Consider the following 17,023-nt stretch of genomic DNA (forward strand, 5'->3'; position numbering starts at 1 on the left):
CCAGCCCCCCCCCACTCATCCATATATTAACGGATTTTGACCATTTTTGTTGCATTTATCTCCTCTCCTCTCACTGATCGAATGGCAAACGCGACCCACTGTCGGAGGGCCTCCGCGCAGGCCCGGCCTCGTACCGGTGCTCTGGCGGTCGGTTCCTCCGAACTGCGGGTTCGACTCTGATGGCCGGGAGGGTGTGCTGCGTTCGGGTGGGGGACTTCCCCCACTCTGCGTGTCTCTTCCTTCCCGGGCCGGCCGATATGAAGCGTGACCAAGACGCACCATCAAGGGGTCCCACGGGTCCCGCAGCGGGGTGGAGGCTCCCAGCTGGAACCTCCCCACCTCCGCCGCGGTGCAACCGGCAAACATGGTTGTTTCTCTCTATAATAAGTGACAGTGCGATTTTATGTTGTATTAGCGTGCATTTCCTGTTCGGAAAGTGGCACTGTACTGATAGTGGCGATTTTATTTTGAGTCCTGAGAGTGGAGGTGTCCTGACAGGACACCTCCACTCTCAGGACAGGAAGTGCACGCTAAGAATTCCAAAATAAAATCACCACTATCAGTATAGTGCCCCACTTTCCAAACAGGAAATGCACGCAAACTAAAATCGGATCGTGACGGATCGTGACACTTATTATATACATATGTATATATCTATATATATATATATATATACGGACACCTTGTATTGTAGTTACTATCAGTACAGCCGCAGCGACACTTTCCGAACAGGAAATGCACGCAAATACAAAATAAAATCATACTGACACTTATTATATACATAATGTATATATAGATATATATAAAAATAGGGACACCTTGTATTGTTTACTCTCAGTACAGCACCACTTTCCGAACAGGAAATTCACGCTAATACAACATAAAATCGCACTGACACTTATTATCTATATATAGATATTTATTTATTTATATATATATATATAAATATGACATCTTGTACTTTAGTTACACCCGCTAGACAACAGTGGAAGGTTCAAGAAACAACCGTGTTTGCCTGGTGCACCGCGGCGGAGGTGGGGAGGTTCCAGCTGGGAACCTGCACCCCGCTGCGGGACCCGTGGGACCCCTTGACGGTGCGTCTTGGTCACGCTTCATATCAGCCGGCTCGGGAAGGAAGAGACACGCAGAGTGGGGGAAGTCCCCCAGCCGAACGCAGCACACCCTCCCGGCCATCAGAGTCGAACCCGCAGTTCGGAGGAACTGACCGCCAGAGCACCGGTACTAGGCCGGGCCGGCGCGGAGGCCCTACGACAGTGGGTCACATTTGCCATTCGATCAGTGAGAGGAGAGGAGAAAAATGCAACAAAAATTGTCAAAATCCGTTAATATATGGATGAGTGGGGGGGGGGGGGGGCTGGACACAGGCCGTGAGCGGGGGAAAAAACGTGTTCGTCAGAATCGTCACTTCCTGTACTGACAGTGGAGGTGTCCTGAGAGTGGAGGTCTGCAGGAAGGCTACCATGACTTTTGCTGTAGTACATCTCTATATACATCGATACAACATTACCTGTTGATAGAAATCAACACGTAATGAAATAAGACCCCACGGTTTGATGATTGATAGGTGTGTGGGCTGTCTTTCATTTTGACACACAGAACAATGGGGGCTATCCACCCTTATCCACCATGTATAATAATTCACAGCCTCTTCCCTCTTCTCTCTGTGAGGAGCAGCAGGTTCAGCTTTCAGAACAATGTAACTAAAAACAAAAATGGCATTCATTTTTTTAAATCGTAGTGTAGTGATAGATTTATTTATTTTACTTTACTGTGTATTTTATGTTAGTATTTCAAAAAATCTCCTGGGGGAGAATCCCCCCAGACCAGGTGTTGGGTTTTCAGCATGTCAACTTTTTCACCTGTGAGGAAATTGCAGGATTAGCTCCAGGTCGCCCTTTTTATTTACTACAAGACAAATGTGCCTATACCAACACACTCTCACTCCATAATCGTCCAGGAGCGACGTTTGGTCAGGGTCCTGTGGCGTGCAGTTGTGACGCTCCTAGGCTCCTTCAGCTTCATAAAGGGACACAAATAGCTTTCAACTGATTTAAATGTATTCCCATCTGCGGCGGGATTTGACGCTCATGGAAGCACAGCATTCGTTTGTGTCGGCTGCCCTTAAAGGTGACATCATGTCATGCTTGTCCCGTTACCTTGTGTGTTATGAAGGTTTTTATGCATGTAAACGGTGTGCAGAGTCTAAACCCTCAAAGTACACCCTGTAGCAAGTAAAACTCTAACACAGAGAGGAACTCCCCAAAACGCCTCGTTGGTGAAACGTCATCATCCATTTGATTCTTCCGGGTACATCAGGACGTCATGTTGTAACCGGAACGAAATGGACCAATCCGTGGAGCCGTTACGTTAAGTCCGCGGAGCCGTTACGTTAAGCCCCCGCTGATTGGTCCAAATTGACCAATCCACGGACTTCCTCACACACACGCAGCTCAGCTGATGTCTCCTCCGGGCTGCTGCTGATAACAGACAGTTGGGATCAAAATTCTCTCTGCAGACCCATTCTCACAGCGTTTATCAACCTTTTTCTTCTCAATATCAAGCCACACTTATTGTTTTTACTTCGGCTGTGACTGTGTGTGCTCAGGGTGAGTTTGGCTGTGTTTCGCTGTGTATCGCTAAACAAGGAAATCACACTTCCACGGAGCTCAGCGCGATTCACAACGTGAAACAATCGGACGTTGTGAATCACCCCGAGCACACACAAAGTCTCAGCCGAAGTAAAAACAATAAGTGTGGCTTGATATTGAGAAGAAAAAGGTTGATAAACGCTGTGAGAATGGGTCTGCAGAGAGAATTTCGCCGCGATCGCAACTGTCTGTTATCAGCAGCAGCCCGGAGGAGACATCAGCTGAGCTGCGTGTATGTGTGAGGAAGTCTGTGGATTGGTCAATCGGAGCACACTGGGCTCACAGGGAGGGGGGCAAGAGCTCCAACGGGCCGTTTAGTGGAGAGAGTGAATACACGTAGTTTACAGAGATGCTGTATGCGAAACAATGTGAGTTTGGAAAATTGCACAGTATTTTTCTATTGTAATATCCCTCAACAATGGTATTATGATCAGTAGAAAGGACCATGACATGTGACCTTTAAAGGCAATGTGAGCGTCCATTCCCATTGGATAACGGAGAATTGTACGCCCGGAAGTAAGTATTCCCCTTACTGTCGATTGATTTTACAGTGATATCTGCACTACTCATCAACTAAAAAACACCAGATTATCCTTGTTGATTACACAACATTGATTGGTTTAAATTGTGTGCAATGCTTTTGTATTTTTCCCCTTCGATTCGGAGAAACAAATATTTTTTCGGAGTAAAGGATGGCAGAAGACACTACACTACCCAGAATCCCCAGCTATCGTTTAGGACTACACCATGTGCTCTATTTGACAAACCCCGTGATTAGTTCTCAAGCTCTGTGATTGGTTGACCTCCAACTGCATTCCATATTAAAAAAAAACGTTTCGTAAAAGATAAAATCATACTTTATTCAGCAGTGCTTGCTTTACTCTTTGAAAGTCATCACATGAATGCATTGTAATAAATGGTTCGGCTGCATTAAAGATACACATCTGTCATAGTTCTTTATTTTTATTTATCTACAGAGATCGGGCTCAGAATAGACCGGAAACTATTCTTTTACCGTTCAGTTTGAATTTCACAATAAAGTTAATTAATATTTTGTTTTGATATTATTCTTTTTTCTTAACTACTAGACCGCTGGGTCATGTTAAGACCATCTTTTCTGTGTTGCTGTGGGTTTTTTCCATCGCTTTTGTGTTACAAATATTAAAACAATCACTAAATATATCCGTTGTAAACTAAACCAGAAACAGCAGTATATTTTATTTTGTTAACACTGTAAACTTGACAGCTTTTTAACCCAAACCACCTACTGGTTAAAGCACGTTATTACACGTTTAGAGTAATGCAATGCAGGTAGATTGTGTTGCTTTTTAATGACTGTTTAAAATGCCTTTTTCTTAATGTCTTTTATTATTATTAACTACTTGTTACTTGTTGCTATAGGGACGCTGCTATCGATATAATTTCTGTTATGTTGTGTAACTGTTTAATGGTGTTATCTTTATTGCTACCCCCTGTATAGTGTATATAATGTATAGTGTTGGTCCAGAGCGCAAACCTATTAGTTTAACAAAATCCGCATCTAAAATTGTGGCATAGATTGCCTACGTTATTTTCCCCTGTGCAATTCTCCATTTACTCAACAATAACACATTATCCTTGTTTATTAATTTGTTTGATTAATAAACACAAGTTGGAGTCCGTCAGGACCGAGGGTCGGAGCAGCTCATTTGCTTTAGAGAATATTACATCCGGAAGTAAGTATTCTCTCCGCTTCGCTTGACAAACCCCGTGATAGTCCTCAAGCTCTGTGATTGGAGAGTGTGCTCCGAGGGTTACGCCGAGCGTCGAACAGCACTTGAAATGGGATGGAACCACGGCAGACTGTCCAAAACTGGATTTGAACGGGTCCACCCCGTCCCCAGAACTACACATGCTGGCTATTGTGTTTCGCAACATGTTCTCTATCTATGGCACGTCTCTACTGGGAGTTGTAGTTTTAAAAGACGTTTCCGTATTTCCCATAATAAGAAGTTGTCAGTATTAAACTGTGTACATCCCTGGAGGTTTAGGGGATAGGAAACACTCAAATTTAAAACATATAATTAATAAATGGCTGAAAATTGCTTGTGCCCACCATTAATATATATACCCACATGCCAGCTAAGGTCAGAAGAGCTTTATTTAACAGCTGGTCTTATGTTTGTGACCCCTCCTGTTGTTAATTGATAACATTACATTACATTAATTGATAAGCCTGAAACATGCACTTGTCAAGGTTCAGAGGCACATTTTGCAAATATGGCATTAGCGATCGATAAAATATCGATAAGATATACTTTATTGATCCCAAGTTGGAACATTTGCGTTACATCAGCATGTGCAACAGTTAAATATGCAGTGGTGTTTATTTACATCATTTAGTATAATCACACAAATTCTGTGTTTTATATTCAACAATTCTGTGTTCTTTATTTATTGATTGTTCAATACCTGACAAGGCCGGAGATTAAATATCTACATACATCTTATAAGAGTATAATACATATGTATAATATCAGTTAAAATAAGTGCTTCAACATAGTTAACATTGCTGGACGTATGCACAAATATTGATAGATGTCTTGACCTAAGTTTTTCATTCAATGCATAACTACACCGTTTGTGGATATGTCAATAAACCTTAGAAAATCTTGAAATCTTGAAAGGGATGTGCAAAATAGTCATTATATACAGTCTTTAATTAGTAGAGAATAACGAGTAATGAATATACTTTATAGGGATCCTATTAATATCTAATAATAAAAATAATGAAATTCAATAACATGCTTTAACCACTAGGTGTCCCTTTATATCAGCTGTGCACCTTTATGGTGTAAATACAGCCTATCTACCAATTGTATCAAATATAAAAGTCAGCCGAATTAGTGTTGATACTGCAAGGAGACGTATTGTGTGAAAATAAATGTAAGATGTTGTTTAATTGCCGATATATTTATGATCCACGTCTCGTTTTCAGTGTTGGCGGCAGTTCCTCATGTTTGTCTAGAAGTCTTCTCATCAGGGCTCTATAAATAGAGAACTACGGCAGATATGTAATATTTAATGCAGCCGAACCGTGTATTACAATGCCGTTATGTGATGACTTTCAAAGAGAAAAGCAAGCACACTCGGAATAAAGTATTCTTTTTTTTAAAAAATGTTTTCGGTCTGTTTCCGGTATTTGTTAATGACGATGTGCTGTGAGATGTGAGACTGAAATTGCACAGGGGAAAATAACGTATCTTTTGATGCGGATTTTGTTAAACTAATACGTTTGCGCAGTGGACCAACACTATACATTGACGGGGAAGGGGGTAGCAATAAAGATAACACCATTAAACAGTTACACAACATAACAGAAATAATATCGATAGCAGCGTCCCTAGCAACCACCTTGGTAACAATGAAAACGTTCTATGGACGCAATTTCCTGAAGTAATCTTCGTAATAACTAGCAAACTAAAGATCATGTGCATCCACTGCACACATAATCTGAAATAACAACTCATATTTCTCGCATCAAATGACATCAAAATGCATTTTAATGGCCAAAGTAACTTTAAATAGGCATTTTCCACCGAGAATAAAACGAAGTTCGGCCATGTTTTTTTTTTCTGCAGGGAGAAATTTGAAGATCACGTGACATAGACGCCAGCCATTGGAATGAATGGAATGCAGTTGGAGGTCAACCAATCACAGAGCTTGAGAACTAATCACGGGGCTTGTCAAACAGAGCAGATGGTGTAGTCCTAAACGATAGCTGGGGATTCTGGGTAGTGTAGTATCTTCTGCCATCCTTTACTCCGAAAAAATAGTTGTTTCTCAGAATCGAAGGGGAAAAATACAAAAGCATTGCACACAATTTAAACCAATCAATGTTGTGTAATTAACAAGGATAATCTGGTGTTTTTTAGTCGATGAGTAGTGCAGATATCACTGTAAAATCAATCGACAGTAGGGGAATACTTACTTCCGGGTGTACAATTCTCCGTCATCCAATAGGAATGGACGCTCACATTGCCTTTAAGGGCAGCCGACACTAGTGCTGGGGGGAAACGATTATTTCGAAAACGATTAATCGGGCGATTATTTGATCGATTAGTCGACTAATCTAACGATTATTTTTCTGTTGTTCAATTCATAAAAAACGTAATGTAAAAAAAATATTTTTTCACAATACTGTGTCTCAGGGGATCTTAATATTTAACAAACTATTAATGTGTTATACCAGATTAACGGAAATAATCTCAGCTAACTGCCGATACAAACCATGTTTACCAAAACAAAACACAAGTCTCATAAGAAGCATCTAAATGACCCATGAGCGAAAAATGCTAACGGACATTGGCACAGAACTCAAGATAAAAGTACCCTTATTACTCATCGTAGCTGCACATACAAGATATCCGATTAAAGTTGAGACTCCACAGATTATGTAGGTATATAGTATCATCACTGAGTGATCCGGACTCGTGACAGGGGAAGCAAATACAGTCATCACAACACGTACCTTTACAGAGCTTCTAGGGAGATCGTCTCACCACCGTAGCTGTCAATCTGATCAAAAGACGTGTTCAATGGCATTAAAATGAGAAAAAACGCGGCTGAATCGGTTAATTGATAGGTTATTAACGTCTATGTATAAAAAAATGATTGAATTTATAATCCATAATTCCATTTTTATGTAAAAATCGGAGAGCAAATGCTAGCTGCTAATGGTAGCCACCACAGCTAGCTGCCGCTTTAAATGTTCCAACATAGCCGTTGTGCTTGTGTGATATGCCAACTCCATTTGGCAAAGACTGCAAATGACAATATCTTTGCGTTTTGGACTAACTTTAAAATATTCCCATGCTTTTGAAGACCTAGGGCGAGATGTTTTCGTTTGAGGGCTTCGTGCGCAATCCTGTGAGGAGGTGGTAGCCGTTTCAGTCTCCATTGTGTTTGAAGTGCGATTGCGAACTGCTTGTTGCTTTGTTTACACACCCACGTGTGTGTAGCGACGCGTCGACGCGGAAATATGTCGTCGACGATATTTTGAAGTCGACGCGTCGCTCCAGCACTAGCCGACACAAACGAATGCCGTGCTTCCATGAGCGTCAAATCCCGCCGCAGATGGGAATACATTGAAATCAGTTGAAAGCTATTTGCGTCCCTTTATGACGCTGAAGGAGCCTAGGAGCGTCACAACTGCACGCCACGGGACCCTGACCAAACGTCGCTCCTGGACGATTATGGAGTGAGAGTGTGTTGCTTTATTTCATACAGTTCAATTTGGATTGAGACAGGGAAATAATCTAAACCTCACAGGTGGCGTTTCACTGTCAAGGGGAGTGTGTATGTAATTACATTGCAAATACTGACTTGAGCCCCACCACTGTATGGGTTAGCCCTACCATAGATTACCCAACAAAAATACTCTGGCGCCGCCACTGCCCATGATGGAAGGTGATAGACAGATTGATCCAATCACCTGCCAAGTATTTTTGAAAGTGCCTGCCCTTTCCAAATGGCTTCCAATGGAGCTTTCCTAGATGGTTTGGTGAAACAAACCATCTGAGTCAGGTTAGTAATGCTCCATCGCATGTTTTACATCTATTACAGGGTGAATATTAAACTGAAGCTTGACTTTAAAGCAACCCAACGGAAGTTTCATGTAAGTTTAGTTCTTTCACTCGTAGCTCTGGCTGTGGGGGTGCTTTTTGTTATTCTTTCTGCCAATTCGCTTTTTCATACAGCACACACTTTGACTTGAATTAAGTAAAATCAGTTGAAACTACTAACATTAATAATGGATCTTTTCAATTTGGATTTGTTCAGTAAACCATGCAAACAGTGGTGGAAAAAGTGTTATAATTCTTCAGCAAAAGTACCAATACAATGTATTGCAAATGTACAATTACTCATTTATAGTAAATTATTAAAATAAATGTATTTGTTCTATGATTAAATAACCAATATCAATTAATGTAATGCAATGTAATAATAGGTAGTTTGATTACTACTTTTAATTCAAGCTTATCATCTGTTTTTAAGTCTCAATGTGAAAAACAATAGGTAGCTACTACAGCTGTCAGATAAGATAGTGAAATAGAATGTTAAGTAGACCGAAAATACAGAAGAGACGTGCAGTGCAGTACCTTTAAATTGAAGTGAATTATACTGCAATCAAAAAATATAAAAAATAAAACACGTAGGCCTACTTAGTTGCCAGGGGAAACTCATAGCCGTATCCATAGCCCAGAAATTGGACCACCAAGTTTGCCTGCAGCCTTGATTAGAGTTATTGATTACACCTGGGATTTTCCTGCTATGACATTTGAAAATGTCTGCCATGAAAAAAAATCCATAATGTGCCACACAGATACAGTACGTGGTGAAGAATAGAAGCCATGTTTGTGAATAAGGCTTGACAAAGTCTGTGGGGGATGTGCATCTAAATGCAAGTTTCATAATAATTGTTCAGATAAAATACAAAATTGAGTTTAAATTACACAACATCAACATATCTCATGAGGCTACTACACGCAGAAGCATCAACAAAAGGACAATGCTAACCAATTAATTAGCTAGTTAGCTTTTTGCTAAATTCAGGAGCTGTTCAACTTTTGACTCAAAATGCGTAACTTATTAAGGTAAAAACATGGAAAGAAAGCTTCCATATTGTTTAGAGAGACTTGACATAATGTTAGCATGCTAGCTTTCACTTAAGCGCTGGCTACCTGTTATGCTAGTACTAAAACATACCAGTAAGCATGCTGACAAACAGGAAGTCATGTCTGCTCTCCTCAAAATTATTTCTCAGTTCTTTATTTTTTTATAGCTTACTAATATAGCTCTAAATATTGTCCTCTTACCGTCAAGGCTCAGAGGAAAGAAGCTTGATTAAAATAAAAATATGAATATGTTATGGTCTCACAGACTGAGAGCAGCACCTCTGCTGAGTCCTCTGGGTTTAATTGCCCTGGGTCAGGCCTCTCAGGCTACAGAGCCTACGTGTGGAGGCAAACCGAATAAAGAAGAAATAACAGAATATTTGTTGAGAGCACACTGTCATTCTGAATAATAAATTCACTCTGCTGTCTTTCAAGGTATTTCTTCTCCTCAGAAACTTCACCATTAATGTCTCCTTGCACACTCTATGTCCAGATTTCACTAGAAGTGGTGTACAATTAGAGCCGATTACAGCCCTAAATTAACATACTGTAATTCAAGAATATTTATCTTAATTTATCAGGTTTTGTTTTGCTTTTATGTACATTTGTCATCATTTTGCTTTGTAAATACATTTACTTTCCAGAGGGACTGTTTCAGCTTGCTGTTGAGGTCACTGGATCAGATATATTCACACGATTGTGTTTTCTGAAGACAGTAAGAGTATCAGCTTCAGTTTGTTGTTGATAATGTGTGTTTGTGTGACTGTCTTATTGAGCAAAGGTCGTACACATTCAGCCTTTAAATATGTATCTCCAGGTGTCACTTGTTCTCTTCTATCGAAACATCTCTTCCTCTCATGCGTGCATAGATGCTCTGAGAGTGTGTTAGCGTGTACTGTACTCTAATGTAACTGATGTGCCTGCTGTGTCCAGGTGTGTGTGATTTCATGCATGAGAACATTTAGTGGTCATATCAGCAAACTGCTGGTTAAAGCCATATGGAGGTGCTGGCATGGCATCTGTATTATATTATTACAAGGCACATGCAATATGCTCATGTGACTGTCTTGAGATGCATGTGCACAATGTGTTCTACCACTTTTTTTATTTATTTTTGTATGCATCTTATACACTAAGCACTTAAAAGGTGCCTTAACAATGCAGTTTCCAAGCTTGTAAAAATGTCACATTTTGAATGTTTTACAATTAATTTACTCCACTCAGTACTTCATGTCTTGATTTGTTTGTCTTTATCCTTTCTGGTGTGAGTTAATAGGGCGAATCTGTGTTGTAACGTATGTATATCATTTAAATGTAAAAGGCTGTGTTGTATGCTGCTAAAAATGTAAATAAATATATTGTGGGATAAAAAAGGATGAATTCTCCCATTTTAATCTGTGTTATTGACATAAACTAACCTCCATCTGTGTCAGTGACGTCAGCCTCGGCCTGTTCAGATACAGCTGCTCCTCCAGGGTCTCGGAGGGGAAGAAGACCCCGCCGGGCAACGCAGCAGAGAAGCTGACATTCAGGATCCCTCCCGGCGCCGCGTCCAGGTCCGGCTGGATGTTGAAAATAAAAACATCCTCGACGGGCACAGAGAGCACTGCTGACACGCCCTCCAGGAAGTTACCAAGCAGTGGTGACAGGAAGTGCTCCTGGGACATGTTCTGCAGGCGGACGGTGACACTGCTGCCCAGCATGTCTTCTGTGATGATGAGGACGCGGAGAACACACTGGGCTGAAATGCTGTAGACGCCATCTGAAGAGTTAAAAAAAGACAATCGAGGAAAAGGTTGAATACATGTGCTTCTGAGGATGGACAAAAGGGTTAGGAGGTAAAGAAGCATTAAGATAAAGTGATAAAGAAATATGTTGGAGAGGGTTTAAACTGTAGAGACTGTAAAGTGGTTTAAAATTGTGCAGGACAATGATACAAGATATGTAACTGTAAGACTCCATCTGTCTTACATGCACATTGACATCTACACACGTACAAATATTGTGAAAATAAAAGAGAAAAATAGACCCAGGCTTGTTTTTATAACTGCTAAGTCTTTTTACAATAAATGCTGAAGAAAAGTATTTCACACTGGAGGCTATTCAAGTGGCAACACAGTTGAAGTAGGCCACCTCCAGAGAACAGAAACAAATACACACACACACACACACACACACACACACACACACACACACACACACACACACACACACACTTGTTTTCATTCAAACTTGTGTTAATAGCACTCAAAAGAAATGTACTGTAATTCAGTGAGATATTGTATTAAGTGAAAGAGGGAGTGAAGCTCACGATTGAAACTGCCGCTAAGCTGATGTTTAAATAATGTGATGGGGAAATACATTAAGCTCTGGGTTATTAACACATATTATGTAAGCTTGTATCTGCTGTGAGTGAACTGCAACCGTGCTAGCTGCCAGACCATAATATGAGTTGTGTAGTCGTGTAGTTATGTAATCCGGTCTACATGTGTTTTGTAGACTTGGAGAAGGCCTATGACCGAGTTCCCAGGGAGTTACTGTGGGAGGTGCTGCGGGAGTATGGGGTGAGGGGGTCTCTACTCAGGGCCATCCAATCTCTCCCAAAGCGAGAGCTGTGTCCGGGTCCTCGGCAGTAAGTCGGACCCATTTCCGGTGAGGGTTGGCCTCCGCCAGGGCTGCGCTTTGTCACCAATCCTGTTTGTAATATACATGGATCGGATTTCGAGGCGTAGTCGTGGGGGGGGGGGGGTCTGCAGTTCGGTGGACTAAGGATTGCACCACTGCTTTTTGCAGATGATGTGGTTCTGATGGCTTCATCGGTCTGCGACCTTCAGCACTCACTGGATCGGTTCGCAACCGAGTGTGAAGCGGCTGGGATGAGGATCAGCACCTCCAAATCTGAGGCCATGGTTCTCAGCAGGAAACCGATAGACTGTCCACTCCAAGTAGGGAATGAGTCCTTACCCCAAGTGAAGGAGTTCAAGTATCTCGGGGTCTTGTTCTCGAGTGAGGGATCAATGGAGCGTGAGATGGGCCGGAGAATCGGAGCAGCGGGAGCGGTATTGCAGTCGCTTTACCGCACCGTTGTGACGAAAAGGGAGCTGAGCCGGAAGGCAAAGCTCTCTGTCTACCGGGCCATTTTCGTTCCTACCCTCACCTATGGTCATGAAGGATGGGTCATGACCGAAAGAACGAGATCGCGGATACAAGCGGCCGAGATGGGTTTCCTCCGCCGGGTGGCTGGTGTCTCCCTTAGAGATAAGGTGAGAAGTTCGGTCATCAGGGAGGGACTCGGAGTTGAGCCGCTCCTCCTTCGCGTCGAAAGAAGCCAGTTGAGGTGGTTCGGGCACCTAGTTAGGATGCCACCTGGGCGCCTCCCTAGGGAGGTGTTCCAGGCACGTCCAGCTGGGAAGAGACCAAGGGGTAGACCTAGGACCAGGTGGAGGGATTATATCTCTTCGCTGGCCTGGGAGCGCCTTGGGATCCCCCAGTCAGAGCTGGTTGATGTCGCCAGGGAAAAGAAAGTTTGGGGCTCTCTGCTGGAACTGCTACCCCCGCGACCCGACCACGGATAAGCGGGAGAAGATGGATGGATGGATGGACCTGAGAACAGTGAGAAGCAATTTTCACATGGATTTTGCTCCAAGTGGTCTACAGTCGAGTGCAATGCAGTGAGCCAGGGAGTTGGTTATTTTCTCAGACGTGGACTTACTTATCCTGGCCCTGAAACCAGTCATCTGGTTGAGTGTGGGTTGGGTCAGGGTGTGGTTCCTTGCACTCGGAGTCGGGCTAACGTCCACGCTAGCTGCTACATGCTTTGCATTTAGGTGATACTTTAGGCTTGATGTGCTGCGGTGATATACAAATTCTTTTTTGCATAATTTGCACACAACCGTGCTCTTATCGACGCTTCCATCCGTCCGTTTTTTAAAACAAAATGTCCCATCCACGGGGCCGACCAAAGCGGTCTCATCAGCTTGTTCGTTCATGTTTGACTATTGTTCACCGTGGTTTGGTGTTGTTTGAAGTCCCATGCTGAAGTCATGAACGTTAGTTGGTGCTCCAGTATAATCGGTACGCCTGAAACTCATCCAGTGAGAAACGTTCCGCTGTGCAAAAATAAGTGCGATTAAAGTGCGATTAAAATGTGTTAATTTTTTTAACGCGTTAATTTTTGTGTAATTAATTAATCTTAATTAACGCGTTAAAGTCCAGGCCCTAATAGTTTCACATGGCAAACAGGTCAAAAAGGCACCAAATTTGGCACTTAATGTCAATTTCGGCATTATTATTATGGTTTGGGAAATAAGGTGTTTTTTATGGTTTTGGTTTTTATTTAAAAACAGACTATCTATTAACATTTAAGACCCTCTAATTTCCTTATATTAACTGAGTTGAGTGGTCACCTTACATTTATCATGATCATTGTGACCTACATCAGAAAAACACACGTTTTATATGCTCACATCCACTTACGCGGTGACTTAATTAAACCTTACCCACACCACAATATCTGTCATGAAGACAAGAAGTATATATATGTTTCTATGAATTCAGTCAACATCTGCACACAGTCAATTATCCAGAAGACTTTCTTAAATGGTTGTTGGATGAGACATGTATGGTATAAGACGGCTGAGCCCTTTTCTGAAATCCACCTCACCATTGTTTGCAAGATAATGCAATTATATAATCTTATTTTCCAGTAAGAGAGACAAAACTGATCCTCTGAAATCTACATTTGTTTGTGAGCCAGGAAGTCTGTTTTATGCCTTTTGCATTTGATTGAACAAACCACACAAAGACAGAGAGAGAGGGGAGTGCCCTTCTCATGTAGAAAACATAATCTGTCCCGTCTCCTTACACTCAGCTTTGGTTACAAATTCAACACAGCGCTCCTTTTTCTCTGAAACCTGTGACTTGTGCAAAATGAGCTCATACGAATCACAGCAGGTCACAACCCTCACAAACAGAACAATATCTGCAACAAAGACACACACAAGGCATGTTTCTTCTACAATGGATACAAACACAATCCGCTGCCAGGCTGTATTTTATGGCCGTATAAAGCAATTTGGTGCGACAACCTGGCTAATAAGCTATAAAAGAAACAAATGAACATGAGAGGGCAATTCTCTGCAGCAGCACTGAGGAGGTGAAACAGGGTGAACAGGTTGATAAGACTGAGACATGAAAGAGGAAGAAAACAGAACATGAGGGGACTTGAAGTAAAAAGGGCATGATTAATCATAGAAATAAAGTAATAAGAAATAAAAGGGCGTGTCAATGGAGGATGGAGAGTGAGGGGGGGAAAAGACGGACAGAGGCGATGGAGGGTGAAAGATATTTTTAAAAAACTATATGAAGCAAAATATGAGGTACAAGAGAAGAAACATGAGGAAGAGAATGAGGGCCTTTAGCCAGGGATGATAAAGAGGGAGCATATAATGAACACAAGATCTATAATAATGTACTTTTGATGTATTACTGTAAATAATTTATCATTAATGCTCACTTCTTTTCATTTGCTAATACTGTACTTAAATGGAAGTGGCTACTTGATTGATTAAATGGTAATCGATGCATTAGAATTAGACGAGGTGACCAAAGTGAATGATATTAATCAGTTTGATCATTCATTTGCAATGTGTTACTCATGTTCTGTTGACATTAAGGGACACACATACAGAAAGGAAGGAGGGCAGGAAGTGAAGAAATGCAAAAAAGGAAAGAGACAAAATAAGTCATTTGAAATGATTGAGAAGGTTAAAGAAAAAGAAATGCAATACAGGCAATGAAATGAAAAGAAAAGACTAAATAAATAGAAAAAGATGGAGAGAGATGTGGAGGAGAAAATGAGGAGAGAGGGGATGGGGGTTGGGTGGGTGGCAGCTGGTTTGATTACCGGATTATGAGGAGCCTCACTCCCCACTGACCTCTAACACACACTCACACACTAAAATCCAGAGCCCTTCAGAGGAAGGAGAAGCAATATGAAGGAACAGAGGAGGGAAACTCCCACTAAAAATCATCAGGGAACATTTTAATGGAATCATTTGTAAAGTTAGATGAACAGAAATGGATAGATGGATTAGAGCAACCCTGTCTCCTAAAAATTACGTTCCCACAGAACTAAACTGCATTCTCAATTACGTTTAGCTAGAAACGTATTTTCTCCCACGTTACGTTAGTTATGAACGTATCTCAAATACGTTTATTTTCTACATATCTTCAAGAAGCATATTTTCTTCCACGTTACGTTAGTTATGAATGTAACTTAAATACGTTTATTTTCTACATATCTTTGCCATTTATTGTCTTGCTTATAATAATGATAATTAGTTATTTATAAATATCATTTTATAGCACACCTTTGAAATCGACAATCGGGCTCGATATATGGTTAAATTAAAATCAGTAGGCGAGGCTGTAATTTCGCCAGCTGTTACTCTCATGTGCGAGGCAGAACATAATAGTTTTAACATGCCAAAAAGCTGCTGTGTCGTTCATTGCACCTCAAACATTAAAACAAATCCAGAGTTACGTGTTTCTGTACTTCCTCTAAGAAGAAAGGACAGTATCAGAAGAGCTCTGTGACTTCAGGCTTGATCGCCGTTCAAATGACAGCGCTGGTTTCCCCAAAAGTGGGCGGGGCTGTAAAGTGAAGTAGATTTACTCTCTATTATTCAAAACCATTCTATTTATTCTAACGTAAATTACATGCCAGTGTTTTATCTTTTATTTATTTGTTTTTATTTTAAATCGTATAATGTCTGACTTTTTTTCCGTCTGTGAGGAAAAGAAATGGGGCTCAGAGCCTCAAAATACTGAAATCTGTATTTTTTAAAATCTTTTCCTTCTAATTTATTATTCTTTTCTAAATAACACACTGTTATTTACTCAACAATAACACACAATTATCCTTGTTTTTATTTATTCATTTAATTCTATAATCTTGGGCTTTTTAGCCGTAAATAAAGTCACCGGAAACAGACGGGACATTTTGAGCGATACACACCACAAACCCACTAAACTGATTACCCAAGATCCTCAGCTTGAAGCTTTTTGATTGGATGTTTTAGCCGCAATGCACGCTGGGATATGGTGTTGATATGATATGGAGATATGATATCCGACAACGAAAAATAAAATAATACCTAATTCAGAGTGTGCTTGCTTTTCTCTTTGGAAGTCATCACATAACGGCATTGTAATACACGGTTCGGCTGCATTAAATATTACACATCTGCCGTAATTCTTTATTTATAGAGAGAGACAAACAGGAGAACTGCTGCCAAAACTGAATACTTGACGTGGATCATAGATATATCAACAATTAAACAACATCTTCAATTTCTTTTCACAAAATACGTCTCCTTGCAGTATCAATAGTAATTCGGCTGACTTTTATATTTGATCCAATTGGTATATAGGTTATATTTACACCATAACGGTGCACAGCTGATAGAACAGGACTTGTAGTTTTTAAAGATATTACTGATTTTCTTTGAATATAAGAATGTAAATACTGAGTTGAGAGAATAGTCAGGGGATTTGGGTGATGGGAGACACATCTATGGAATCACAATTTCAATAGCTTACTATTAAATGACGGATAGCCTATGCCTTTCTGTGATGTTTTACAAATCAGATATTAATGTGTAGAAGTAAAACAAGAGAAATAGTATAGCAATATCC

At 40.9% G+C, this 17,023-nt stretch overlaps 1 protein-coding gene across 1 annotated transcript in view; it reads right to left on the reverse strand.

The window, feature by feature from the left end:
- Positions 1 to 17,023, reverse strand: part of celsr3 (cadherin, EGF LAG seven-pass G-type receptor 3) — a 127,021-nt gene that overhangs the window by 85,756 nt on the left and 24,242 nt on the right. Inside the window, exon 2 of the mRNA XM_034087251.2 lies at positions 10,744 to 11,087. Within this exon, the coding sequence (XP_033943142.1) occupies positions 10,744 to 11,087 (344 nt within the window). The remainder of the gene's footprint in view (positions 1 to 10,743; positions 11,088 to 17,023) is intronic.

This window comes from Pseudochaenichthys georgianus, chromosome 7 (assembly GCF_902827115.2).
Source record: "Pseudochaenichthys georgianus chromosome 7, fPseGeo1.2, whole genome shotgun sequence".
Lineage (NCBI taxonomy): Eukaryota > Metazoa > Chordata > Actinopteri > Perciformes > Channichthyidae > Pseudochaenichthys > Pseudochaenichthys georgianus.